At 53.1% G+C, this 25,673-nt stretch overlaps 4 protein-coding genes and 1 non-coding gene across 5 annotated transcripts in view; 4 read left to right on the forward strand and 1 right to left on the reverse strand.

The window, feature by feature from the left end:
• Positions 1-628: 628 nt before the first annotated feature.
• Positions 629-5,310, forward strand: TMEM61 (transmembrane protein 61; the record flags this gene model as incomplete). Its single annotated transcript, XM_035537768.2, has 3 exons — positions 629-707; positions 3,409-3,811; positions 4,866-5,310. Coding segments are annotated over 3 exons (768 nt in total), but the record flags the coding sequence as incomplete, so codon positions are not given.
• Positions 5,311-6,399: 1,089 nt separating this feature from the next.
• Positions 6,400-8,145, forward strand: BSND (barttin CLCNK type accessory subunit beta). Its single transcript, XM_050712356.1, has 4 exons — positions 6,400-6,576; positions 7,024-7,115; positions 7,471-7,668; positions 7,920-8,145. The coding sequence occupies exons 1-4, from the start codon at positions 6,400-6,402 to the stop codon at positions 8,143-8,145; spliced, it is 693 nt and encodes a 230-aa protein (XP_050568313.1).
• A 1,293-nt stretch (positions 8,146-9,438) lies between these two features.
• TRNAG-CCC (transfer RNA glycine (anticodon CCC)) lies at positions 9,439-9,509 on the forward strand. The gene has a single exon. It is a non-coding gene; the product is annotated as a tRNA-Gly (tRNA).
• Positions 9,510-10,178: 669 nt separating this feature from the next.
• On the forward strand, positions 10,179-15,006 carry PCSK9 (proprotein convertase subtilisin/kexin type 9). The gene is made up of 12 exons (XM_035537640.1): positions 10,179-10,458; positions 10,545-10,733; positions 10,911-11,034; positions 11,180-11,313; positions 11,508-11,649; positions 11,730-11,926; positions 12,014-12,197; positions 12,557-12,727; positions 12,807-12,955; positions 13,036-13,201; positions 13,296-13,477; positions 13,589-15,006. Exons 1-12 carry the CDS (start codon positions 10,294-10,296, stop codon positions 13,754-13,756), a joined length of 1,971 nt encoding a protein of 656 aa, XP_035393533.1. The 5' UTR covers positions 10,179-10,293; the 3' UTR covers positions 13,757-15,006.
• Positions 15,007-16,900: 1,894 nt separating this feature from the next.
• The window catches only part of USP24 (ubiquitin specific peptidase 24), a 61,110-nt gene continuing 52,337 nt past the window's right edge, over positions 16,901-25,673 (reverse strand). The window contains exons 59-67 of the mRNA XM_035537638.2: positions 24,704-24,825; positions 24,067-24,180; positions 23,776-23,841; positions 23,426-23,492; positions 21,770-21,848; positions 21,093-21,168; positions 19,948-20,034; positions 19,509-19,619; positions 16,901-19,343 (exon numbers count right to left, since the gene is read on the reverse strand). Of these exons, the coding sequence (XP_035393531.1) occupies positions 19,281-19,343; positions 19,509-19,619; positions 19,948-20,034; positions 21,093-21,168; positions 21,770-21,848; positions 23,426-23,492; positions 23,776-23,841; positions 24,067-24,180; positions 24,704-24,825 (785 nt within the window). The 3' untranslated portion in view covers positions 16,901-19,280. The remainder of the gene's footprint in view (positions 19,344-19,508; positions 19,620-19,947; positions 20,035-21,092; positions 21,169-21,769; positions 21,849-23,425; positions 23,493-23,775; positions 23,842-24,066; positions 24,181-24,703; positions 24,826-25,673) is intronic.

Below are 25,673 nucleotides of genomic sequence, written 5' to 3' on the forward strand. Positions count from 1 at the left end.
CTTTTTATCTTTTGCTTTTCCTTCTTTTTTTTTTCTTTTTTCTTTTTTCTTTTTTTTCCTTTTTCTTTTTTTTTTCTTTTTTCCTTCCTTTTCCTTTTACTTTTTTCCTTTTTTTCTTTTCATTTGTTCCTCTTTCTTTTTTCTTTGCTTTTGCTTTTCCTTTTTTTCCTTTTTTTCCTTTTCCTTTGTTCCTCTTTCTTTTGTGCTTTTGCTTTTCCTTTTTTCCTTCTTTTTCTTTTCCTTTTTTCATCTTTCATTTTTTTTGCTTTTGCTTTTGTTTCCTTTGTTTTTTCTTTTCCTTTTCCTTTTTTTTTGCTTTTGCTTTTCCTTTTTTCTTTTTCTTCTACTTTTTCCCTCTTTTTTGCTTTTCCTTTCCCTTTTCCTCTTTTTCTTTTCTTTCCTTTTATTTATTTTTATTTGTTTTTACTTTTTCGGGGGGGGGTGCCTTTCCTTTTTTCCTTCTTTCCTTTTTCTTTCCTTTTTTTCCCCTTTTCCCTTCCTTTTCCCCTTTTTCCTTTCCCTTTCCCTCTTTCCCTTTCTTTCCCACGCGTTCCTCCTCTCCTAACCCGGCAGCGGAGCAGCCCCGGGGGGGTCCCGGCAGCGCCCCGCCCGCCGCCCCCCGCCCCGCCCGGCCGCCGCCCCGCCCGCCCTGGGGCCGTGCTCCGCGGGAGCCGCCGGGCGGCCGGAGCGGGGCTGGCGGCGGCGGGGTGAGTACGGGGGGACCGGGGGGGCAGGCGGGGGGCGGCAGCGGGGTGCCCGCAGTCCCCGTGCTGCGGGGCGGGGTGGCCTCGGGAAGCCGGGAGATGGAGGCGTGCGGTGCTCCGGGGGGCTGCGGGTAGGGACAGGGCGTCCCGTCCCGTCCCGTCCCATCCCGTCCCGTCCCATCCCCATCCCCATCCCCATCCCCATCCCCATCCCCATCCCCATCCCATCCCAACCCATCCCATCCCCATCCCCAACCCATCCCATCCCCATCCCCAACCCATCCCATCCCCATCCCCATCCCATCCCCATCCCATCCCCATCCCATCCCATCCCCATCCCATCCTCATCCTCAGCCCCATCCCCATCCCCATCCCATCCCCATCCCCATCCCCATCCCCATCCCCACCCCATCCCACCTGCACTGCCTGTGGGATAACATCAGGGCCGTGCAGATGCTCTTAAAAACTTATTTAGCACAACGTTTTGGGGCATTCCAACCCCTAACTAATGCCAGCGGCAGCACAGCAAAGTCCGAGAGAGGCAGAAAGAAGTCTTAATTACACGCCCGTGCCTCGGTGTGTCTCCGTGGTGTTCCTCCTGGCACGTCCGCGTGTGGCTGCAGGTCTGCAGGTGTAAAGGTGGCTGGGAGCGCCGTGGAGGTGGATTTCTGCCTGCGGGCGCTGGGAGAGATTCAAAACTCTTCTCATTTCTTGTGTCTCCGGAGAAGAGTGTTTTTCTGAGTAATGCTTAGTAGCCCCTATGAATCACCGTCTGCATAACTTTATATGGGGGCTGCTATTCTCAGCATCTCCCTGGAACTATGCAAACTATTAACCTTCCTATCTGCCTGGAAGCTAAATGTGCAGACCTTTTTTTCCCAGGAAAGCCTGCTGCGGAGCGGGTCAAGGAGATGGGGCAGAGCAAAACGCAGCTTGGCAGGTGGGGATGTGGGCTTGGAAGGAGACACTCGCTGTTTTCGGAGGGGCAGCCCCCCCTGGAAGCCTGGGCAGGAGATGTGCAGCAGGAGACCCGATGTGCCGGGTGCTGCCTCCTGCCCCGGCGCACCCCTCGCACCCACCCACGCTCCTCTGGCCTCTTCCTGCAGAAGAAAAAACCTCACGCCTTCGAAGGGCTTTGGAAGATGCCCGGGAGAGCCGTGCCAGCCCCACAGGGGCCAGGAAGGGTTTTGGCAAGGGGACATTGGCGATGGCAGCACGGAGGAGCCACCCCTGCACGGGCACTGCGGGAGCACGTGCCGGGTGGGCTGGGGGAGCTCTCAGCGCTGCTCCCCGTGCTGCGCTGCTTGTGTCAGGAGAGAAGGGTTTATTCTCCAGCTGTCACTCTGCCATCTTCCAGAGGCTCTCCCTCCGCCTTCCTCTGCCTCCCCCTCGCTCCCAGATGTGTGCAGTGCGGGGGCCAGAAAATTCCCCGCACCCGGGTGGGGAGCTGCAGCATTCCCCAAAGCTCCCCACACTGACCCCAAGCACGGGGAGGGTGCTGACTGCAGGAGCATTTCAGCACTTGGTGATGCTCCAGTCCAGGCTTCTGGCTCGGAGGGACCTGTAATTTCCACGCAGTTGGATCAGGAGCTTCACTGGGGGGGTTCTGGGGCTTTTTATTCTTATTTTTTTCCAAATGACATTGGGTGAAAAATTTCCAGGAAAATGCAGTGTTCTCAAAGGCACTCACAGGTCAGGAGCGTCCTTGTGCCCCCAGTCCTGTGCAGTCCTGCGAATTTCCAAGCTCCCCCTTCTCCTTGGATTTCTTCATTAGAGGTAGATCGGATCAGACGGGGTTTCTTTCACTACCAAGTAATTCAGCTTTCCATGGAGCGAGCCCATCTGATAAACGGGGTCAGCCAGAGCTTCGTTTTCTCAGTGCTTTGTGGCCTCGGCCCCGCTGCCTGGCATAGCAGAAGCACCCACGTCAGCGGCAGGTCGTGCCCTCTGCGAGGGCTGAGCTCGTGTCCAGCAGATTCCTGGCTTTTAACGCAGATGGGGACTGATTCCTGCTCCCATCCCTGCCCCGTGCTGGGCGGCAGAGGGGAGCAGCTCCTGGGGGCTCCCACGGGACAGCTCCTTGGGGTCCCCGCTCACGTGGTGCCTCGGGACCAGACCTCCGTGAGCTCGCCTGGTTTGCCAGGGCTCTTTGGCTTCCAGGGGTGTCCCTTGGCCACCTTCCCTGAGGACCCTGAGGATGCAGGAGGCAGCACAGCCCCTGGTCTCCGGGACTGGGGGCTTTTGAGCAGCGATGCCGGGTACCTCCTGGCACCGCAGGGCTGGTTTGTGTCCAGCCTGAGATGAGAAAACATGCGCTGATAATTCTGGAGTGGTGACATCTGAAATTTACGTCCCTCCCCTAACCCCTCTCGTAAGCCTTGCTTTGATCAGAGACCCAGCTGGCGTTTTTCCGAGTCTGTGAGGAAGGCTGGAAGAAAACCCAAAGACAAGAGCTATGCACGTCCCTGGGGCTGCCTCCTGAGCTCCCCCGGCTGGGATTTTCGTCTGCCGGGATGGGAGCGCTGGGTCATTCCTTAAAAACATTTTTATGGGGAAGGTTTTTTGGTCCAAGGGGGCGGCTGTCTTCGCTCTGCACGAGGGCTTCCCATCGGGGACGGTGGAAAAGCTCCTTCTGGTGGTCGGTGGTGAGCAGCTGAGGAGGACGCACCGCCTTGCCCCTCTCCAACCCTTCCCTGTGTTGCAGGACGCGGCGTCTCATGCGCTGCCTCGCTCTTCTCCCCTCCCTGCCTTGCTGAAACCCGAAGGATGGCAGCCGCCTCGCTGCGCTACGGCGTGACCATCACCGGGGCCGTGCTGCTGGTGACGGGGACGCTGTGCTTCGCCTGGTGGAGTGACGGCGAGGTGGGCTCCTCGGCCGGGGCTCGCCTCCTGCCTCCCCGCGAGGCCCAGGCGGTGCCCAGCTCCTCCAACGCGCTGCTGCGCTCCGTCAGCTTCTTCTGCTGTGGCATCGGCGGCATCCTCCTCCTCTTCGGGCTGCTCTGGTCCGTCAAGGCCAACGCCAGGGTGGTGTCCCGGCGCTACCAGTACCACTTCCCCCGGGACCTGCAGTACTTCACCGCGGAGCCCCTGGAGAAGTGGCACTGCAGGTGGGTGCCGCGGGTCCCCCCGTGGCTGTGGGATAAATCAGAAAAAAAAAAAAAGACTAAAAGAAACTAAAAACATAAAGCCACAAATGTTCTGTCGGGGCGGGAGGCAGCATTCCTGCTTCTCCGGGGCTTTTGGTGTCCATCTGACCCCAGGGGTGAGATGGGGAGCTGCTCTGGGTGCTCCGTCAGGCTTCGCACCAGTTTGTTCCCAGTTTGATTCCTGTGCTGGTGGGGTGGCATCGCCCTGGCACTGCTGGTGCTGTGAGAGCTGGAGCCAGCAGAAAACACTGCAGTGAATGCCTTGGCATCCTGCACGGGGAGAATCAGCCCCCTCCAAACTGCCGGTGCTGCGCAGGGCAAAGGTTGAGCGGAGGTTTTCCCTGTACACACGCCGTGTTTGCTCAGCACAGAGCGGCTGGAAGCGGCAGCAGCGGGGCTGGTGCGCGGAGGGCTCGGGAGGGCACGGGGTGGGGTGGGACTGCACCGAACCAGCACGCCTGGCCCTCGCCCCGCCGCTCGTGGCAACGTGCTGCCCGGCTCCCGGCAGCCTCTGTGCTTTTTGGGGGTGGTTTTGGGGCTGCAGGTGGGGTTAGGCAGGTGGTGGGGATGCTCTTCTGCCCGTGGGTGTGGAATGGGGGCTGAAAGCCAGCCCCTCCGCTGCCTCACAGCCAGCCTCACGTGTAGTCATAGCCCTTGTGCCAGAGGTGGCAGCTTGCCTGGCTGCCTTTCCTCTTCTTGGGTGAGAGCTCAGTGGGAACGGGGTGACACTGCCTCGTTGCAAGGTCTCATCGATGGCTCCTCCTGCGTGGCTCCCACTGCGTGGCTCCCTGCCCTCCTGGTGCCAGGCAGCACCTGGCACGGTCTCCGCTTGTCTCCAAGCGTGCAGAACCTGCCCGTGTGCCACCACCAGCACACACATCCCCATGCTCAGGGCTTGTCTGTCAGGGCAGGAGGATGCTCCAGGTGACGGGGAGCTGGGATGCTCCAGCTGGTGGGCACTGGGATGCTCCAGTTGGCGGGATGCACTGCCGGGTGTCTTCTCCTTCCCTCCCAGCTCCTGGGACTCCAGCGCCATCCCCACCTACGAAGAAGCCCTGACCTGCAGACCTGCCCACGGCGCCCCAGCCTTGGTGCAGCCGGCGGCGAGGAAGGAGGAGCGGACGCCGCCGCTGTACCACTACCTGCAGGAGGACGAGCGCTGGCAGGGCGGCCGCCGCCGCAGCTCCTCCGACAGCGCCCTGTTCCGCCCCAGCCCCTCCTGGCTGGAGGCCCAGCGCCCCGGGGAGCCGCGGGCAACGCCACCACCCAGCTACGAGAACATCAGCGGCCGCGGCGTCTGAGAGGGCGGCGGCGCGGGGCCGGACTCTGGGTGGAGGCGCGGGGGCTGTCCTGATTTCCGAGCGATCGGCCTGGGGCTGCGGGTTCTGCGGGTGATGCGTTTGGGTAGCGGCATGCTGGGAAGCCTTTGTATTTTTAATAAAACCCCTGGGGAGCTCTTATCGGTTTTTGGCGGCGCGTGTTTGTGACACCAAAGGGCGATGGTGGCTCCAAGCCTGTGCCAGTCGCTGTGCCACGCGTCGCTTGGGCACCCACCAGCACCGATCCACTCTGGGGGCTGCCCTCTCAAAGCAAGAGCTGTGCAATAAAAACTGCAGCAAAGAACAAGGGGGCTGCCTGGAGAAAATGCAGCCAGCAGCTGGGACCGAAGGCAGGCCAGGACCCGAGGTCTGGGCTGTTCCAGGGAGACCAGGGGCAGAGAGATGTGGAGCGTGCAGTGCCTGCTGCCTCCCCTCTGCTTCTTTCCCCTCCTCGTTTTGCTTTGCATGTCCCCATCAGCCAGCCACGTCCCCGTGGGGCGATGCTGCTGGGGAAGAAGCACACATCCCGTGCCCACGCTGCCCTGCTCCGAGCCCCCTCAGCCTTCTCAGTGCCCTTCCACCCATATCTCTGTCTCTTCCACCTCGCTTTCCCTGCGCATTGACATCCCATGCCTCGCTTCATCCTGCTTAGAGATGCTCAGTGGCTCGTGCGTGCGCTCAGGGCATCCGTGTGCATTTGCTCTTTCAGCCAGCGCCCTATAAAAAAAGACATCCAGGGCTGCTCAGCCCCCCTGCCCTCAACGAGCAGCTTTGCATCTGTGCCCAGCACCAATATCTGCACACACACACACACATATAATGTAATACAGCCCTTTGAGGCTGAGGACACCCCAGTGCTGAGTCCGCAGGGGCTGAGCCCGTTGAGCAGCCCCGTTGTTTACCCTGGGCTGTGCAAGTGCTCACGGTGGTTGAGCCCCCACGCTGCCAGCAGCGCCGGGTCCCCTCCCCATGGCCCCAGGGAAGGTTAGCCGGGCACGTGCCGGGCAGCGTCGCTGGAGTGTGACCGGCGGGCCGGTGTTTGCATTCATCACAAACCCATTAAAAACTGGCTGGCTCAGCCCTGGGCAGGACCAGCCCCAAGTGCGGCGGCTCCTCAGCCCCTGGCAGCCTCTGGAGGAGGAAGAAACCACTCCTCGCCCTGCCCCAGAGCCGTGCTCAGCGCGGCCGGGGGGAACAAGGGCTTCCCGGCCCCCCGCCCCACCGCCGCCCATGGCCGAGGAGAAGACGTTTCGCTACGGGTTCATCATGCTGGGCTTCTTCCTGGTGATGACGGGCATGTTCATCATGAGCGTGGAGAAGCCCCAGATCTACATCACCTTCTGCGCCGTGGGCGTGCTGCTCGTCGCCGTGGGCATCACCTGGAGCATGTGCCAGTGCTACCCGAGGGTAGGGCGCGAGGGCCGGGGAGGCTGCGGGCTGCTAGGTGCTGAGCTTGGCCGCAGGGAGGGGAAAAGCTCAGGGGGCTCTGGGTGCTTTGGGGAAGCTTTTCAGAAGCCCCAGCACTTGGGGTGGGGGGCATTGGGGTTTGGTAGCCTGGGAAAAGCTGCCCCCCCCGACCTACGGAGTCTCCTTGGCAGAGGGCACGGCCAGCACGGCGGGGCAGCCACGCGTCCCTCCCCGGGGACACAGGCCTGGCACAAAAGGCTTTTTTTCCAAGCGCTGTTGCTGCTCTGGGAGGTGCAGAGCTGTTCTACATCAGGGCTGCAGTGAGGGGCTGGGGGGCTCCCAGGACCCCAGCGGGGATCCCTGGCACCAGGGTGCTGCTGGCCCCATCCCCGCAGAGCCCCCGCGCCCCGCGCAGCCCCCCGGGCTCTGTCTCTCTCCCCCCCCCAGGTAACGTTCGTCCCCGTGCACCCCGAGGCCGAGTGGTTCCTGGCTGACAAACCCACTCTGCTGCCGCAGAGGGACAGCCCGGGGAAGCTCTGGTACGTCCCGGCGTTGCTTTTGGTGAGGGTTTCCAGCTGTGCTCAGGGCTGTCTGCCTGCCACCGGTGGCAAAGGCAGGGGCTGAGCATACCGACACAGGGGACAAGCACATGTTTTGGGGCACAAACCAAAAAACCAGCAGGGGAAGTGGTGAGGGGGGGGCAGGGCCCCCACTTAATGCCGGGCAGGACCTTCCCATGGCCACTGGTGCAACGCTTCCAGCTGGATCCCCACGGGCATCCCGCCCCGGGGATGCTCTAGCCGGGTGTTGGCCACAGCACTGGGGGCAGACCCATCGTGCCGCAGCTCCGTGGGGCCGGATCCTGCCCTACACCCTCTCCTCCTTCACCCCCAGCCCGCAGGCTCCCTACAGCAGTGCCTACGAGAAGAGCCTGCCCTCCTACGAGCAGGTCCAGAGGCAGGCGTTGGAGCAGCCCCGGCCCCGCAGCTGCTCCCAGCCGGCCGTGCAAGCAAAAGCAGAGGTGCACCGGGAGCTGGGGGGCGGCCAGGATCCCCCCCAGGAGCCACAACCTTGTCTGGAGACCAGCAGCTGGTACGTGACGGTGGCGGGCTTGGGGTGGGATGCGCGGTGCCCACACGCACCAGTAAAACCAGTGTGGGGGGGTGAAGACGTGCTGGGAGGGGGGACCTCAACGCCAAATTATTCACCACGGTGAAATCAGGAGGAAAAGGGGCTGGCTGAGTGATGCTGAGACCAACACCGTGGGGCCCGCCTGGGGTGGGGGAACCCAAAAATTAGCGTAACCCCCCCCCACCAGCCTTCAGCCTGCTCTGTCCCCACAGCCCCCCCCGGCCACCCCCGGGGACTGCGCCGCTGGCGTCCCTCCTGGAGGACATGGACACAGCGTCGCTGGAGGGCTCTGTGCCCGGCAGCCCCGTGCCGCGGGGCCGGACCCCTGGCTCCCCCCGAAAATCCACCGGGCAGGAGGACGACCTCTACTACGGGCTGAGGGAAGGGCCGGACGCTCTGCCTGAGGACGGCGATCGCCTTTTTGAGCCCGAGAACTGATGTCCTGGTGGGGGGGGACGGCCGCTTGGCATGGATCCATTGCGTGGAGGGAACGCAGCGCTGAGGAGAGGGGCTGGGGCTGACCCCAAAAATGCAGCTCCAGTGGTGTGGGGGAGCCCCAGCACCCACCCAGCTGCTCGGGGGGGGCTGCGGGGTGGGCGCGGGGAGGTGTGAATGCCAGCCTGGGCAGGATCTGGGCTGAGGAACATGCTTAGGAAGGGGAAAGGAACCTGGCTTCGCTGCTTGAAGCAGGCGCAGCGGTTAGGTGGGCAGCGGCGCATTCACCCCAGGTGGGCTTTGCGAGGCAGGGATGTCAGCAGAGCCTTTTCCCCACTTACCAAACCCTCCCCCCAAAATTAAAGCCAGATTCTGAGACTCCGACAGCCGGCAGCGTTCCTGTTTGTGCCCTGGAAATGCTCTCCTGGTCGTGTGGGAGCCAGAGGAGGGCAATGGGGCATCCCCGTCCCTCCTGCACGGGGCCAGCAGGAGGGCTGGCAGACCCCAAACCCCACCCTGGTGTGTTGCTGCCCTTTGCCACTCTGACGCCAGGCAGCAGCAAGGTGAAAAAGGGCAGGCATGTGTGGGGTGGGAGTGGAGAAGCTGCTGTTTGCTAAATATTGCCAGCAGGAGTGTGAGCAGCCCTCCAAGAGGACGTGTTTGTTGCCCAGGTGTTTATACATGATCCGCTCCTGCCCGTCCCTCCTGGCTCTGTGGGGTGGCTCACATTCAGTTTAGGGCTCTTCCCCATCTCATGTCGCAGGGCTCACCACCGCCTTCACCTTTGAAAACTTCACCTTTGAAAGCCCCTGCCCCAAAGCGGGGGGGGGGCGGATCTGGGTCCCTGCACCCACCAGCAAAGAACCCCGCGAGGGAACACTGTGGGTGGCTGGAGCCGAAGGCTGCACCCTCAGAGCCTGGCTGCGGTTAAACATTGCGAGACGCGGGACATTCCTGCATAGCATTATGAGCTCCGGGACCTGCACGGTTGCGGCTGGGGAGCCCGGCATGGTGGGGACGTGGGGAGGGCACAGAGGGCACAGAGGGGACGGGGACACCCCAGCTTGGTGGCAGCACTGCTCAGCGGGGTTTGCTCCCTGAGCCCCGCACCGACTGTGGCCGCATGGCACATGCCTCAGTTTCCCCATACGCATCCCCTGCCTGCACGCGGACTGCACTGCACGCAGTTAACCCAGTCCGTCGCAGCACAGACGTCTTTCCCCTATGACACAGACCTTTTTATCCCCTGGTGCTGTGGCTGTGCACCTTGTGGCAGGCTCAGTCCTACACCACACAGCACCAGTGGTGTAGTGGTATCATGCAAGATTCCCATTCTTGCGACCCGGGTTCGATTCCCGGCTGGTGCACGGGATTCCTGCAGCTCCTCCGAGCCTGTCCACGGGGAGAGGGGCTCCGGGCTGCTTTTTGCATCCTGGGAACCAAGATCAGACCCCTGCAACTTTTTTTTTTTTTTTTTTGGCTTTTTCTAAGTGATTTATTTTTTTTTAAACAAAAACCCATCTTTCAGAAACTGATGACGCAGAGGTGGGGAAGGGCTGTGCTGAAGGACACACACTGCACACACACATATATCAATATTACACACATGCATATACATTACATATATCACACACTTATATATTACATACACACATAAATATATATATATATATATATGCGTGCTGCTGTGACAGCTCTATAAAAAATGCCTAAACAGGATTAGCAGCTTTCTCAGAAATCCACCTCCGACCTCCGCCAGCGAGAGGCACATAAAAGCTGCCAGCCCCTTCCCCGCACAGCCCTCCAGCCTCAGCGCTCGGCTTGCTGCAGCGGGGGGATCTGGGGGGGGGGGGGGGGGGGGGGGGGGGGATGGGATTTCTCTGCTAAAAAGGGCTGAGCCTGACGGATTTACCGGCTCAGCGCCTCTCCCCAGCGCCGCCGTGTCGCTGCCCTCCGCGGGCTGTGGCCCCGTTACTGGTTAACTCGCCCCGGTGGCCCGATGGGGCTGGCGGTGGCGTGATCCTCACCGCGCCCGCCCCGTCGCACCGGCAGCGACCGCGCACCCAGCGGGAGGCACCGGCTCCGAGGGGCTTCGGGCTGCCCAGTGCTGAGGTTCCCGGCTGGGTCGGAGCCATCGGGGCCGTCGAGGCCATGGTGCTGGTGCTGCCGCTGGTGCTGCTGCTGCTGGCGGCGAAGGCGGTGGCGGTGGAGGAGCTGGCGGAGGAGCTGGTGCTGGCCCTCGGGGCCGCCGATGAGGTGGTGGCGGCCGTCGGGGCTGCCCCGTCGGGGCACGCTGCCTTCCATCGTGCTGCCAAGGTGAGGAGCGGGGTGGTCGGGGTGGTGGTCGTGTGCGTCCTCTGTCCCCTTCACCCTCCCGACGCCGAGTGCTCGTGTCCCCGCAGGCATCGTGGAGGCTACCCGGGCGCTACGTGGTGGTGCTGCGGGAGGGCAGCGGCGAGGCCGAGGTGCGGGGCACGGCGCGGAGGCTGCAGGCCCGGGCGGCACGGCACGGCTACCTCACCGAGCTGCTGCATGTCTTCCACCTCCTGCCCGCCTTCCTGGTGAAGATGAGCAGCGACGTCCTGGACATGGTACGCAGCAGCACCCATCTGCTGGGTGTGTGGGTGCTGGGGTGATGGGCACCCACCTCCACCCCCAGCCCTGGAGCTTTTCTGAAAGGACCCGGCTTTGCCCGGGCTTTTGCCACCTTCATGAAGCCTTCAAGGCGTAAGCTGGGTGGTGAGGGAGGGTCCTGTGCCTCCCTGCAGGCCCTGAAGCTTCCACACGTGGAGTACGTGGAGGAGGACGCGTACGTCTTTGCGCAGAGCATCCCCTGGAACCTGGGCAGGATCGTGCCACCGCAGCCCAGCTCGGGTGCCTACAGCCCTCCCAGTAAGTGTTGGGGCACGGGCAGGGCCGTGGGGCTCTGGGGAAGGATTCTGAGCTGTCTGCTCCCATCCCGATTTTGGGAGCATCCCAGAAGGCCCGGGCTGACCGTGCTGGTTGTTGCCTTTTCCCCCGACCCCATCCGTGGCAGATAAAGGTGACCAGGTGGAGATTTACCTGCTGGACACCAGCGTGCAGAGCACCCACCGGGAGATCGAGGGCAGGGTGCTTGTGACCGACTTTGAGAACGTCCCCGAGGAAGATGGCACCCGCTTCCACAGGCAGGTGAGCCTGCGGGTGCTGCGTGCTGCAGCCTTGTGAGGTCCCCGGGCACCCACTGGGCTGGGGCACTGCAGTGTCAAGCTGTCATTGCCATGGGGAAAAAGCAAAGCACAAGGGGAGGGCTGGGGAGGGCACTGGGGTGTTACAAACCCGCTCTGAGGCTATGGGTTGGAGCGTAAAAACCTTGCCTGCACCAGGCCAGCAAGTGTGACAGCCATGGGACCCACACGGCTGGGGTGCTGAGCGGGCGCGACGCCGGCGTGGCCACAGGTGCCAACATCCGCAGCCTGCGCGTGCTGAACTGCCAGGGGAAGGGCACCGTCAGCGGGACCCTCATCGGTGAGTGCCCCGGATGGGACAGGACAGCGCTACCTGAAGGCCTGTCCTGTCATTGTTCCATCCCTCATCCCGTCCCCCAGGCCTGGAGTTCATCAAGACGACGCTGGAGGCTCAGCCCTACGCGCCGCTGGTGGTGCTGCTGCCCTTCGCCGGTGCCTACAGCCGCGCGCTGAACGCCGGCTGCCGCCGGCTGGTGCAGATGGGGGTGGTGATGGTTGCGGCCGCCGGTAACTACAAGGATGATGCCTGCCTTTACTCGCCAGCGTCTGAGCCAGAGGTAGGGGCTGGGTGGGTTCCCCGAGGCGTGGGGACACGTGGGGATGTGCTGCCAGCCTGCATCCCCCTCTGTCACCCCCTCCGGCAGGTCATCGCGGTCGGGGCGACCAACAGCGAGGACCAGCCCGCCTCCATCGGCACCCTGGGCACCAACTTCGGCCGCTGCGTGGACCTGTTCGCCCCAGGGGACGACATCATCAGTGCCTCCAGCGACTGCAGCACGTGCTTCACGGCGCAGAGCGGCACGTCGCAGGCGGCCGCACATGTGGCAGGCGAGTGGGGCGCTGGGGGGGTGGGCCAGTTGGGTTGGGGGCATTTATTTGCCAGCCAAGGTTTTGGCATATTTGGCTCGTTTGGGTGCTGGGGCCCACATGGACCTCTGATGCCCCATATGTGCAGATGGTGGGCTGCAGCAAGTTCTTCTCGCATATCACCTCCTGTGGTCCTGTAGTCCCCTCTCTGGGTCCCAGCTGGGCGCCCATCAAGTCCCTGGGGGCCCCAGCCCTGACCCCTGTTGGTCAGCAGCGCCGTGCTGATGCCCACGCTCCTACCACCCCGGCATGCCAGCATCTCTCTGCAGTCACACTGCATGTCCCCCCGGTTCTCACCGCGGCCCCTCGGCTCCCTGCAGGCATCGCAGCCATGCTGCTCAGCGCCGAGCCCAGCCTGAGCCTCGCCGAGCTCCGGCAGCGCCTCCTGCACTTCGCCACCAAGAACGCCATCAACGCGGCGTGGTTCCCCGAGGAGCAGCGGCTCCAGACACCCAACAGCGTGGCGGGGCTCCCCAGCCGGCTGGGTGCAGGTAAAGACCCCGAGGTGTCCCAGGGCCTGAGCATGGCTCCAGGTGCCACTAAGGGCTGACACCGCCTGCCCTGTTGCAGATGAGCAGCTGTACTGCCGCTCAGTGTGGTCGGCACGCTCGGGGCTCACCCGGCACGCCACGGCCGTGGCTCGCTGTGCCGGTGACGAGGAGATGCTCAGCTGCTCCAGCTTCTCCCACAGTGGCCGGCGGCTTGGCGAGCATATGGAGGTGAGGTGTGGTGCGTGGCACCCCAAAAACGCTGCCCGTGGGGGGCACCCCGGTGATGCTATGTGCTCTCTCGGCCGCAGGACAAGGAGGGGAGGAAGCAGTGCGTGGCCCACAATGCTTTCTGGGGCCAAGGCGTCTATGCCATCGCCAGGTGCTGCACGTGGCCCAAGGCTGAGTGCCGGATCAACGCCAGCTCGCAGGCGGCCGAGGGGGCTGGCTGCTCCCCGCAGGACCACGTGTTGACTGGTAAGGCCTGAAAACACGGCTCACAGACCCTTGGGGCTGTGGGCATGGGTCTCAGCAGGGACATCCCCTCTGACATCCCCTCTGCCCTTGGCAGGCTGCAGCTTCCACTCCCCCTCTGCCACCCTGGGTGATGGCAGCAGACCCGTGCCGGGGCCAGGGACTGGGCCTGGCCGCTGTGCCGGGGGAACGGAGGTGATGGCACACGCGTCCTGCTGCCCTGCTGCCGTGCTGGAGTGCCGGGTGAAGGAGCACACGCCTCAGGGCTCTGCCGAGAAGGTAGGGAGGGCGTCACGCCGGCCACCTCACCCCGAGCCCCAGAGACCATTGGGGACGGGCAGACACCCCCACTTTGGTGACCCGTGGAGGGTGACATCCTTCCCCGGCTAGGTGACGGTGTCCTGTGACGACGGCTGGACGCTGACGGGCTGCAACGCCTACTCCCAGGGCCCCGGCACCTTGGGGTCCTACGCTGTGGACGACACCTGCGTGGCAGTGAGTGCCGCCGGCAGCTGGGCAGCCGCGGCCGTCGCCATTTGCTGCCGGAGCCGGCAGTAGGGACAGGCCGAGCTGCCACCAGGGCGGCTGTGCCATGCTGCGAGACGTGGCTGCTCACGGGTGCCAGCCTGTCACTTGTTTGGTGACAGGACGGGCTCCTGCTAGTGCAGGGCATGGAGGAAGGAAACACCACAGGAGCACAACTGTGTGGCGGTGGAGGCCCAGCCAAGCCTCCCGGTACAAGCCATGGGGCAGCTCTCCAAGCAGCCACCATGCATCCAAAGCCCTGCCGCCCTTTCCCTGCCGCATTTCTACACATTCCTATACCTATACCGACTGTATAAGCTGTCTTGAGGCTATTTGTGTTGTCACACAGCGTATGACAAAATCCCCACCTTTATATATATATATAAAAAAGTGAGGATTGCTCCTTTCTCTCCTGGCTGGTTGCTCCTTAGGCTTCAGCTAACACAGCTTTGCACCCTGTGAATCATCATCCAGCCATTTAGGGTGGTTTTAAAATTGTGTACTCAGGTATTTGGGAGACCTCTTTACTTTTTAGCCAAGTGTAAGGGTTCTAGTTTAAAAAGTCTGTTTAATTAGATTTTAATCTGCATTGCTACAGAATCAGCTACTGCTTTGTTAGTGTGGCTTTTTGTTGATGTTGAAGTCAGAGTTGATGACCTGCTGGTGCTATGTGTTGCTTTAGTGGTTTCCCTTTCAGGGCTTCCTAAGTCATACAGAACTGGCTGCAAATTTTTTTTTTTTAAAGAAAAATGAAAGAAGAAAATCCTTCACAGTACTTCAGTTTTTACCTTTGTACCTTATATATTTATTCAGAGTTTTATAAATAAACATTTATAAAGTGTCTTCTAAAAATAAAACTCAGAGACCAGTGCTTAGTAGATACAGTCCATGGTCTGCCTTCACGTACATCCCCACGGGGCAGCGGGACACGGGGCTGCTCACCTGGACGGGGGAGCTGGCACCCATCCCGTGGGACATGGGTGCCTGGACACCTGCATTGCTCCCCCAGACAAGCTCTGCTTTGTTAGTGAGACAGCATCTGGGGCTTGATCATCCCCGGACATCCACTAAAGGATGGCCAGCATCCTCCGAGGCCAGTGCAGACAGCGCGGGCACTCTCGCCTTGCCCCTGGCTAGCCCGAGCTGCAGCAACCAGGGGCCGGTTGGTGTTGCCCTGTGCAGATGCAGGAACTGCACAAGTTTGTTTTCAAAACAGGGGTGGAACAAGAGGCTCCAGTTATGGAAATAAAGTGTCGCCCAGCTTCGGGGAATGTGTCCTTGAGCTTTCTTTCTGCTGCCGGTATAAACACTGGGCCTCCCTGGGTGAGGCCTGAAGCCCCGGTGGGAAGGTGAAGGGTAGCTGCTTGGAAAGGGACAGCAGTGGGCAGAAGTGCCAGGAGCCACCAAAGCAGCGTCACGCTGTTTGGGGTGATTAGCAGCCTCCTGTTACCTCAATACCTAATTTGTGTGGTGTTACCTGAGGAAAGATGAAAAAATAGAGCTCGCCAGCACAAGCCTGAGGTTAACCTGTCAAGCTTTGGGTGTGTTTTCCCCCGTTAAGAGGTCCCTTACAGAGAGGAGCCGTTACTCCAGCTTTAATTGGCCATAGCAGGCAGAGGCCCGGCAGGAAGCACCACTTTGAAAGGCTTGAACACCTTCTAACTCTTTACCTGAAGATGGCAAAGATACCTCATGTAAACATGCAATTACATAACACGTGTATATAATTACAACCCGTAATTTTATCAGCTTTAACCTCACTTTCACGCAGGGGGACAAAATGAGAGGGCTGTTAGCCTAAGAGGAGCTCTGACAGAGCCAACACTGCTCGGATGAGAGGTACGAGCTACTTAAAAACACACACAGCTTCTTCACCACTGCTGGCTTCCCCAGGAGGGCAGGTCCTGCTCCCCACAGGGGTGAGGATGCTCACACAGCTGTACGCCAGATGCAGCTTTCACGGCTCAGGTCAAGTCTGCTCACGTAAACCCAGTGAAGAGAAGCAATATTGAACAAGACTAGCTCTTGCTTAGGACCCCGTGTGACCCCGTGTGTGGATAAGCAGAAAGATTGTTCTTATTTGTTCTGGAGATCAAGCATTAAAAAAGCAAAGTAAAGCTGAAGGATCCTGAGCTCCTGCGGTGGGATAACCAGGCAGCCTTTCCCCTTCACTGCCCACACAAGGCCAGAGGCCTGAAAATGCTTTTTATGGAGGGGAAAGCAATGGACCACAAAGGAAGGTGCTAGGCCATAGCCTGTGGCCATGACTTACCCCCAAAATTTGTGCTGCCTGCTGTCCTGATGCTCTCCCAGCGACAGCTCTCAGGTCCTGGCCTACCTCTCATGACCAGCACAAAACATTCATGTACTGGGGTTGGAGGACCTTGTGCGGGCTGTGCCTCCCAGTGCCCCTTCCTCAGCCCCCATAACAGCCCGTGCTGTGGTTAGCAGCTGGTAGCATGCAAAGGCCACCTTCTGCTCCAGGACAGAGCTCTCTGTTAAAACATACCAGCACTTTTCTCCATCTCCTGTCATGCACGAGAAAGCAACATCAATCCCCAGCAAGCTGTGGGCAGTCCTGCCAGCAGGAGCAGGAGCACATGTTGCTTGCAAGCCCCAGCCCCTGCTCCCAGGACAGGCACTGCCAGGGAAGATTACAAGCTGGGTGATGCTTCAAATGCAAGCCCTTGTGCTTAGACTGGAGGACAAAGCTGCCAGGAGGGCACAGCTGGGGCTGCAGCCTCTAGTTCTGCTCACAAAGGGAGGGAGAAAGGTGACCAAGGGATACCAGCACAGCAGCTCTGCCAACAGACAAGGTAGTACTAGTGCGAGCCCAGCTCTCCTGCTAATCTTGCTATCTGACACACAAAAGCCAGTATAATCCCTGACTGCAAGCGCAGCCAGGGTAAATCTTTCTGCTAAGAATGTCAGGAGAAGAAATCACACATGGTACAAATCTGACGGCGCATCAGAACATGCCGTAGCATAAGGGTGTGCAGCAGCGCAGCACTGGAGACCACGCAGCTGTTTTGCTTTCCTCTGGGCAGGCGCCGAAACAGTAAGCAGGGTAACCCCTCAGAGCTCCTTATCAGGAGGAGCAGCTTCAGAAGTTCCGAGATAAGAGGATCAACAAGACAGTGGTGTAGTGTACGTGCGGTCTAAAGATTACACTAGTTTTCTGTGAAAGGAATAACTTTATTCCATTGACCAGGAATCCCAAGACTGTTCATCAAGACTGCCTAATTTTTCCAGTGCCAAATGTCTATGTATTAATCAGACAGTATCTCCCCGACTGCTCACAGGCAGGCTGCGGCTGCTCCTCACTGAACATTGTGTAAGCTGTATAAAAACATTTTCATCCAAAAAGATTGGCAGTAAAAATTACAACATAGAAATGCATCACAATTTACACAAAAACTAGTTTCGTTGAACTCTATTTTCCAAAAAATAATCTTCAGCAGGTTCAAATGACAGCAGCTGGAAACCAAAAGAATTGACCAAGTATCATCTTATTGCAAATTATAACCATCGACTTTGTACAAGCATGAGCAGAACCATGAAAAAGTTTGTATTGGTTTCAAGTATACAGTGGTGATGAGCCATCCTGATGTTGTTCTCCTAGCAATGCTTCTCTGGGCCTGCAGTAATCGAGGATGTCGTTTCCATAGGAAATAACAGGAACCTGAAGTGACAAGTGGTGCCAACCCATAGGAACGGTACCAGCTTCTTCCATCACCATCACCGCTGTGTACTGACTACTCGTGATGTTTTATGACCCATTACAAAGTATTAGGGGTGGGGGAAGGAAGAAGGGGTATCTGTAAGAAATGATTCATTCAAAATTAATTTAAAACATCACATTTAAAATGTCCCAGCACATTATCAGAAACATTTATAAAATGCTAACTCTGCCATGTGTCTATGAAGACATTGTTTGGAAAAGAAAGCGAGAGATTCACTACAATGCCACCCTTGCTTCTTTGCAATTTATGACAACAGTTCTCTTAACCCGCAATAAGTTATAAAGCTGTACAGCTGAAATCATATCAGATGTTTACTTCCAACAGTGAAATGACTGGTTAATTTCAATATTAGTGCACAACAGTGAAAAGCTGGCTGCTGCCTCTTGGTTCAGCAGCAGCATGTAGAAAGAAAAAAGGCACTTTTTGGCTGGTTGTGCCTTTAACTTGGCAAATTTGTCTATTCTGGAGGTACCCAGGCACTCCTTAAGATGCCCCCCATTTCTGTGCATGTTTGTTTACATAATTTTTAAAGTAAGGCAGAATCTATAAATAAAGGCAAAAAGCAGTGCAGAAAATGTGACAAACGTAAAATGTACAAAATATGAAGTTAGTTGGCACAAAAGAAGCTAGCATCCAGAACCAGAAGTCACTGAACTAAATTTGACATGGAAAACAAAGCTGTGCTCAAGTTATCCCAACTGGTTTCCAGTTGTTTACGAGCAAATCAAAAGAGCCGTGATATTTTAAATGTTGCCTGGTCAAGTGAAAATACAAACAAAGCCAAATCATTCTTTCCCCGTGTTAAAATTGCTATAAAATCTGCACAACAGTGTCCCCACCTCACGCAAGGAATTATCATATACAACCAATACCAACTTTCTCAGTAATTTCAAAGCATAAGCAAGTGATTGCAGATCACATGATTGAGACTACATTTGATTCAATGTGTCTCCAAAAGGTAAAAAATGTAATGAGTAAAACTGCAACAGAATTCCATTTTAAAGTGCTTTTCTTTTAAAACTACTCATTAACTTTTTTTTGTTAAATCCACCAATATCCTTTAATAAACACTTGCATACCTAGAGAACAAAGCTTTTCTGTTATTGCCCTTCCCATTTGTCTGTGGTTTTAGGAAAGGTACCAAAGAGACAACCCATTCCAGAGCTCATTGACCAAACCTTTCTGTAAGGAGTCACTCTCCTCGCAGAGCAATCTTACTGATCCTTCTAATAAAGAGCTTTATAAATGAGCAAGGAGACATATTAAATACAGAAGTCCTTATGTAAACCGATTCTTTAACTAATATTTTACAATGAAATGTAAGTCATCACACATCTTTACAGAAATTTGAATATTCCTATTCAACATTATCAGAAAGATTAAAAATTTGCCCTCCATACATAAGGGCAGTCTGGTTTTCCTCTGTATAAAAACCAAAAGATTTTTTTTTTGCAGCATCACAGAAAAGCAACAGTTTTACATTCACTCATTTAATGTTCACATAAAAATTCAACCACTAGCGTTTGTGTATTTGATAAAATCTTCTTGACAAACTGTTTTCGGTGTCTGGACTGTCATAAGCTACTGCAGATGAAGATGCAGTTTTCTAGAGCGTTTATCAATCTGAAGCCTTCGTGGCTAAAAATGCTTTTAGCTTTCAGGGAAACAGCCTCCTCCTCCAGCGTTGCCACCGATCCTGTAAAGCCATTTCTCTTCCAGACTTTTCTAATGGCTTAAGCAATGGGACTCCAGTTTCAATAGGTACCAGGCATTAAATGTTTGAGTTGATCTGCTCTTGTGTTCATTGGTATCCTTTACGGGTCAACATCATCAAGGTCACTTTTAGACTCACCAATCATCATAGGAGACTCTGAGCCCTTCCAATACAAAGAAGGGGTGGGGGAGAAAGATACAGTACATTATTTTTTGTACGGCACACAATTATTGTGTCTACATTCAGCGATGGTCTTGACCCAAACCCCAGGCACAAGTTGTCTAACAGAAGGCACCAGAAGATAAACATGCCCTTATTTTATAGTTACCTGCTGTAGATGTCTGTCTCCGTTCTCGTTAGCTGGACTACTTTCTGACCCGTTACTGCTTCCAGACTGATCCTTCTCATTCAGCAAGGCTGTGGCATAGGCCAGCGTGTCCTGATTTGGAAACAGTTCAGCATTCAGTGTCAGAAGCCCTGCTGATACCTTTATTTCACAATCACTTTTTTTTCCAAGCTTATTCTAAAACAATATAGCTGCTGTAGTGAGATAACTGATTCACCACAGGTAATTGTATGGTATTGACTAATAGCCTTTAAAGGTTAGTTTTTACAGAGAAAAACACAGGATCTAGGCTTATCAGGGAAGAATGGCCTTAAGTGCACTGGAATATAGTAAAGTTGCCACAAACAAAGCCACTAACTGAAAAGTGAGAGAAGAAAATACCCACAAGTTTAACACCATCTCCCAGGACTGACACACTTACCTGTGCTGAAATAGTGCGCTGGAAGGTTTTTGCAGTTGATGTTTCATTGGATACGTTACTCTGTGGAGCCCAGTAATGTTCAGACATCTGCATAAAAAGCCAAGAAAGCCACAAAAACGTAGCATGAGTTTTACATGTGTAAAACCTCATCCACTTTTGCTGGTAGGCAAACTACAAGTCTTGAACAAGCCTCCTGAATCATTTGGCAAACAGTTAGAGATCTGGGGCATTGACAGGCAGGCACTTCGGGATGTAGTTTCAGAAACTACTGCCCTTCAGCTGAAACCTAGTAACCAGCTCCCTTTTTGGCACCTGTACACGTGTGCAAGTTACTGGATGCCAGCTGAAGAGTGGTAGATTCAATTTTTCAACAAGGGTTTATATGAGCTAGTACAAAGTAAAAACAGGTACAGCAGGGCTATCCACACCTGTCAGCTTACTGTATTTCAAGAGAATAGCAACAAGTGCCAGCTGCACTGCAAGAATCCCAATAATGCTGCTTCCAGTATTCAATACAGTGCTAGTTTATGCATCTGGTATCTTATTGCCTGGCAGCAGCTGTCAGGACAGAAAGACAGCCTAGATCTGAGATTTCTCAGACTAGCATAGAGAGAACAAGCATGGCCCTGCTTGTCAGCAGACCTGGGCCGCTTTTGCTGAACTTTAGGTTTTATAAGTGTTCTTGGATATTTATTAAGGGATGTATTGGCCAGCCTAAGTTAAGTTTAGAGGGAAGAACCAAAAAATGTATGTGGGAAGAAAAAGCTGTGTCAACAGCTGTGTTTTGTGCAAAGCTGTGAAGATTCCATAAGAAATTCACCTTGCAAGGTGTTCCCTTGCATCAACACATAAGCAAAAAGAAGTGTAACCTTCTAACATGAATACAGTGACACTGAAAGTTTCCCATATGCAAAGGAAAGGTAATCATAACTATTCACATTTGGTTATATTTACTGAAACACTTGGTGGCTTAAAGTTCTTGAATGCACCAGATTAAACTTCATTCAAACTGTCCTTGTTAAAAATAAAGTAGCTTGTATTTTTGTCTTAAGCCTCCTCTCAAAGAGCAGTAGAGAGAATGGAGGTTTCATAATTCTCATTGTGACTAAGGTGTCAGTTTTTCTGTGAAGTTACAGACAAACTACCTTTTTCTGTAGCCACTGCACAGCCCAGCTCCAGTGGTGGGAATTCTCCTTGAAATAATCTTTTGCGGTAGGGCACCTAGGACGTTGAAATTATATTCATTATTACTGGACAAAGTATTCTGGCAAAGTTAAAAAAAGAATAATCTAAAGGCTTCGCTTTCTTTATGCTGCTGTCTTCTGCATGCACTGTTATCATTGCAAATGCTGACTTAAACTAAATAGCTCTGTTATTAACCAGACTAGCAAGAACAATAATGTTTAGTAAAGTTTACTCAAAGTAGTCTACTATACAGATACACTTATTGCAGAACTATGCTTTAGCAGGACATGTGCCAAGTTCCAACCAAACAGAATTTAACAGTCACAGTATTTCAAAAAAGCTGGGACAGTTTTCTTATATTTATCTTGGTCTTAGTACTAGGCATCTACTCCATGGAACGTAGCTGACCACTGCCTTTAAAAACAGCAATTATTGGTTTTATATAAGAAATCCATTTCAGATACTACTTGGTACAGATTTCACACTGAGGCACACAATATCAAGACCTCTGAGCACCACTTTCATCACAACAACAGAAGCTAAAGCTGATCAAAAGTGGAAAAAGCAGCAGCCTAAATAGTAACAAAGGGCTCTAAGGTAGGGATAGAAGTTAAACTCTGAAAACCTTAGTACTCACTTCTGAGCCAAAGTAACGAGGAACTTGACACACTGGTAACACCGACTGCTGTCCACATGGTTGCTGTGGTGCATCAAGGCTGTAAGGAAAAACAAGTGGATTAAAAAAAAAATCAGATTTCTGTGTACCAACCAGGCTGAAAACATAATGAAGATGAAGCTAACGTTTTAGCTTAGGTGGGGAAAGTTATTTCTACAGATGTTAGCATGAGTATGTGTTAAACACACTACTGTATTGCTGGCAGTTTTGACTATTTCCGGAACTCTATTGGATTAAAAATAGATCAAAGTGAAAACGCAGTAATTCTTTCAAACATGGTACCTGAATTTTAAATAACCCTCTCCTAATGCAGTTTTCCTCTCCTATAATCCATTCTATGTTAGATAATTGCTATGGTTACATGTATCTGAAGTTGAAAAAAACAAAAACCGTTCAAAACCACTATAAACAGATCAGACCACCAGCTTCTCCTAGATCAAAACTTGCTAAGCTAGAAGAATGTTTGGAGCTTCTTCACACAAACAAGCATAGCAAAATTCAGTCATAAGACTCTTCTATGGGAGATCCAGGCAAAACAACAATGTTCCTAGTCAGGAATTTTTCTATACAATGAATTCCCATGTAACAAAATTCTTTGGCTGAGAAGCAAATTTCCATGGAGCTGCCACAACCAGATTTCCCACTCAGAACTCAGAAGTTGCTCTGTCCATTTCACTCCACATCAAGGGATACTGCAGTGAAACCTCTAAAGAAGGCAAACAATTGCCAGGGACCTGCAAATTGCTATGTTTTACCCTCAAAGCACAGCGGATAATTAACATCTCAGTACTGGCATACTGCAAGTTAAGCACAAACACCCGCGAGGGCCACAGAAAACTATTTGCTGGTTTCTTTCCTTGGAGTAAGACCAGTCAATGTGACTGATAGATCTTGGGCCACGTGCAGTGAAACTGGAAGCTGTTCAGTGCTGTTGCTAGGAGACAGCAAGGTAAAACTACAACATTCACTCCCAAAACTCACAGCAGTTCTTGTAAAATATGTATGATTTAATACCAAAACACAATAAGCCTTCAACATAATCTAATTGAATAATTGCATCTCTCCTCTGTAGAGGAAGAACAAAAGGTCACATATTGCCCAAATTACAGAATAGGATCAGTTCAAATGGGACCACTTAGAAAAAAAAAAGATAACCACTTAATCCCTGACACTACTTCATGTTACCTTCTCTTCTATCAGTCATACATGGAAATGAGTAAACAGAAGAGCACTGAGGCATAAGAGAAAAAAGCTAGGTATCGTTTCTCACTAAACCAGAATCCAAAATAAATTCAGGTAAAAGCCACAGTCTGAAGCAGCTCCTCATCCAGACAGCTATGAAAGAGATACCCAAGCTGCACTCGTTGATTACATGTGCTCTTTGAGCTCTATATGGCTAATCTACATTTGTTACACACAAAGCCTCTTCTGATTCACATGAAATAAGCTCTCATCATTCTGGGCCTTCTTTTATCAATTTTAAATGCTTTGGTAACTTTGCTTCAGTAAGGTCAAATGGAGATGCAACGCTTTTAATGAGAAGTAACAAATCAGTATGAATTATCAACATACAGGTCAGTAGGAGAGACAGTAACATTCACACACTGGCTTACTTGCCTATTAATCCATTTTCCGTTTCAAAAGCAAATTTGATGCGTTCTACTTGTAAGGGGTCTTCAATAACCTGGCATGAAAGAGAAAGGTCAATAGAAGTTATGCTTGATACCTGAGAATCTATACTATGAAATGCTTTTAATCACCTCAACATGAAAAACAGGAGACTTACGAAGTTTCATATAACACCAGATTATCAAGAGAGCAATTTAAAAAGTAATAAAAACCTCAAACTGAAGGATCAAAGATACCTGGATGTTAAAATTACCAATGCAGTCCTGTTTTTTTTCCATCATACAGCGATAAAAATTTGCTCCTGTACTTAAGTGTACAAGTCTTTACCATTCACCTACCAGTATCTCATGGAGTAACTGGAATATATTTTTCAATTCATGAGGTGGAGCAGTTTCCAGCTGAGTCTGCAAGTAAGAAATATAGAATTACTTAGATAGTAAAACGTGTGGATGACAGAATTACCAGACTTTCTGAAAATTAGTTACTTTAAACAGCAGAAGTTAAACAACCACAAAAAAACACCTCAAATCCAGTGATTTGTACTGTTCTTCTGCAGACCCTAGCACCATTTTAACACCTAAGACACAGTATGACGAAAGCCTAGAAGAAACAATCTTGATCATCTCTACCTTGATGAAGTGTAGCACAGTAAAGGAGAAGTGCTCATTACAAAAGCAGCAGTACACCACCATCTCAATGACAACTGACAGGGATCCAGTTAGCTCTCGTAACGCATACATCACCTAACAAAAAGATAAACAATTTCAGACACAGCCATATAATTATTTTCAAGAGATGGATCATGTTTATAATAGAATGTTAGGTTTTTCCAGAAATGGTTGCTTTTTCTTTTCTTCCCAGCACCTGCATGGCCCAGTGAGCTGAACCTCTTCATGCACAGCACTCCACTCAGCTCCTGCTGCCCGCCTCTAAGGGTCTGAGTCAAGCATGACCCATTAAGTCACAGCGATCCAAGTTAGCACCTCCAACTAACATATGGTAACTGACTGCATGGACACTTGTAAAATACGTTCTTTGCTAACTTTGTAAACACTCATACTAGACCTTAAAGCTTAGGGATTTACTAGAGTAAGGTGTCAAGAAGAAACAAACCAAAGGTGCTTTCTTCTTTAGGCTCAAAATAAAACCCACATACTCCCAGCTGGCTGCTTTTTAACATTTAGTGCTTTTCACATAAAGATACTTCAAAGAACTAATGGCAGACAAGCCTTTAGGTTCAAGCAGGGTAGAATTTAGAACAGATACCTCCATTAAGTAAGGTTTTCCTTCAGACAGGAATAACAAGGCTTCCACTTCTCCATGGAGCGTCAAAAGTGGACCTGAAGTAGTTATGCTTAGAGGTGGACGCTGCTTAAAGAGACCAGGAGCTGTAACAGCAAATAGAAAAACAATCCAGCAATAAATCAGACTGTTCTATACACCTTGAAGACACTGCTGCTCATCTGGCATCCTGTTATGTCTAATGACGGTCACCTCAACTAGCCTGTATGGTACCACTCCAAATAAATTTTTTTTTTTTTTTACACTAACGTGCCATTTACATTATTGACAACACTGGGAGATGAACCACTAAAAAAGCAAACCAGGATGTTCATATTTACTATCAGGACTTTGAGTCTTAATTTCACTCCCACTGTTGCACATTCCAAACATTTATTATTCTTCTGTTACTTTACAGTTTTTGACTGCCCCCAACTCCAGAAACTTTAAACCTTTGAAAAAAACATCAAATGATTCTTTCAAAAAGAAAACTTCAAATGCTTCCTTCAGAGCACTGAAGATCTGAACTCATTTCTTTATTATGAGTATTTAGATATCTGTCTCTTGTAAAAAATATCCAGGAGAGCATTCTATTGCTTATTATTCAGTAGCTTGGTCCAAATATTCCCCTTAAGACTAGCAAAAGACATAACAAATGCAGGCAAAGTACAGCCTGGCAGGCTGCAAGTCTTTCCCAGACAAGTTGATTCATCCACATGAAGACAGACCTTTTAGGCAAATGCGGCTGTGTGTGTTGGAGGGAAGGGCATAATAATGTTCATCTCAAGATTTTTTTTCCCCACCCAATGCCTGTAAATGCTGTTTGCTACAGCCTCTCAGTACTTGTACAGAAAAATAAAGAGTAATCAAAGGTACCTGCAAACCAGTGCCTTAAATCTGAAGTGATTTTATTTCTCCTCGCTGATGCCTAAGTTACTCCCATTTAAAGTAACCA

The sequence above is a fragment of the Cygnus atratus genome, chromosome 8 (assembly GCF_013377495.2).
Source record: "Cygnus atratus isolate AKBS03 ecotype Queensland, Australia chromosome 8, CAtr_DNAZoo_HiC_assembly, whole genome shotgun sequence".
Lineage (NCBI taxonomy): Eukaryota > Metazoa > Chordata > Aves > Anseriformes > Anatidae > Cygnus > Cygnus atratus.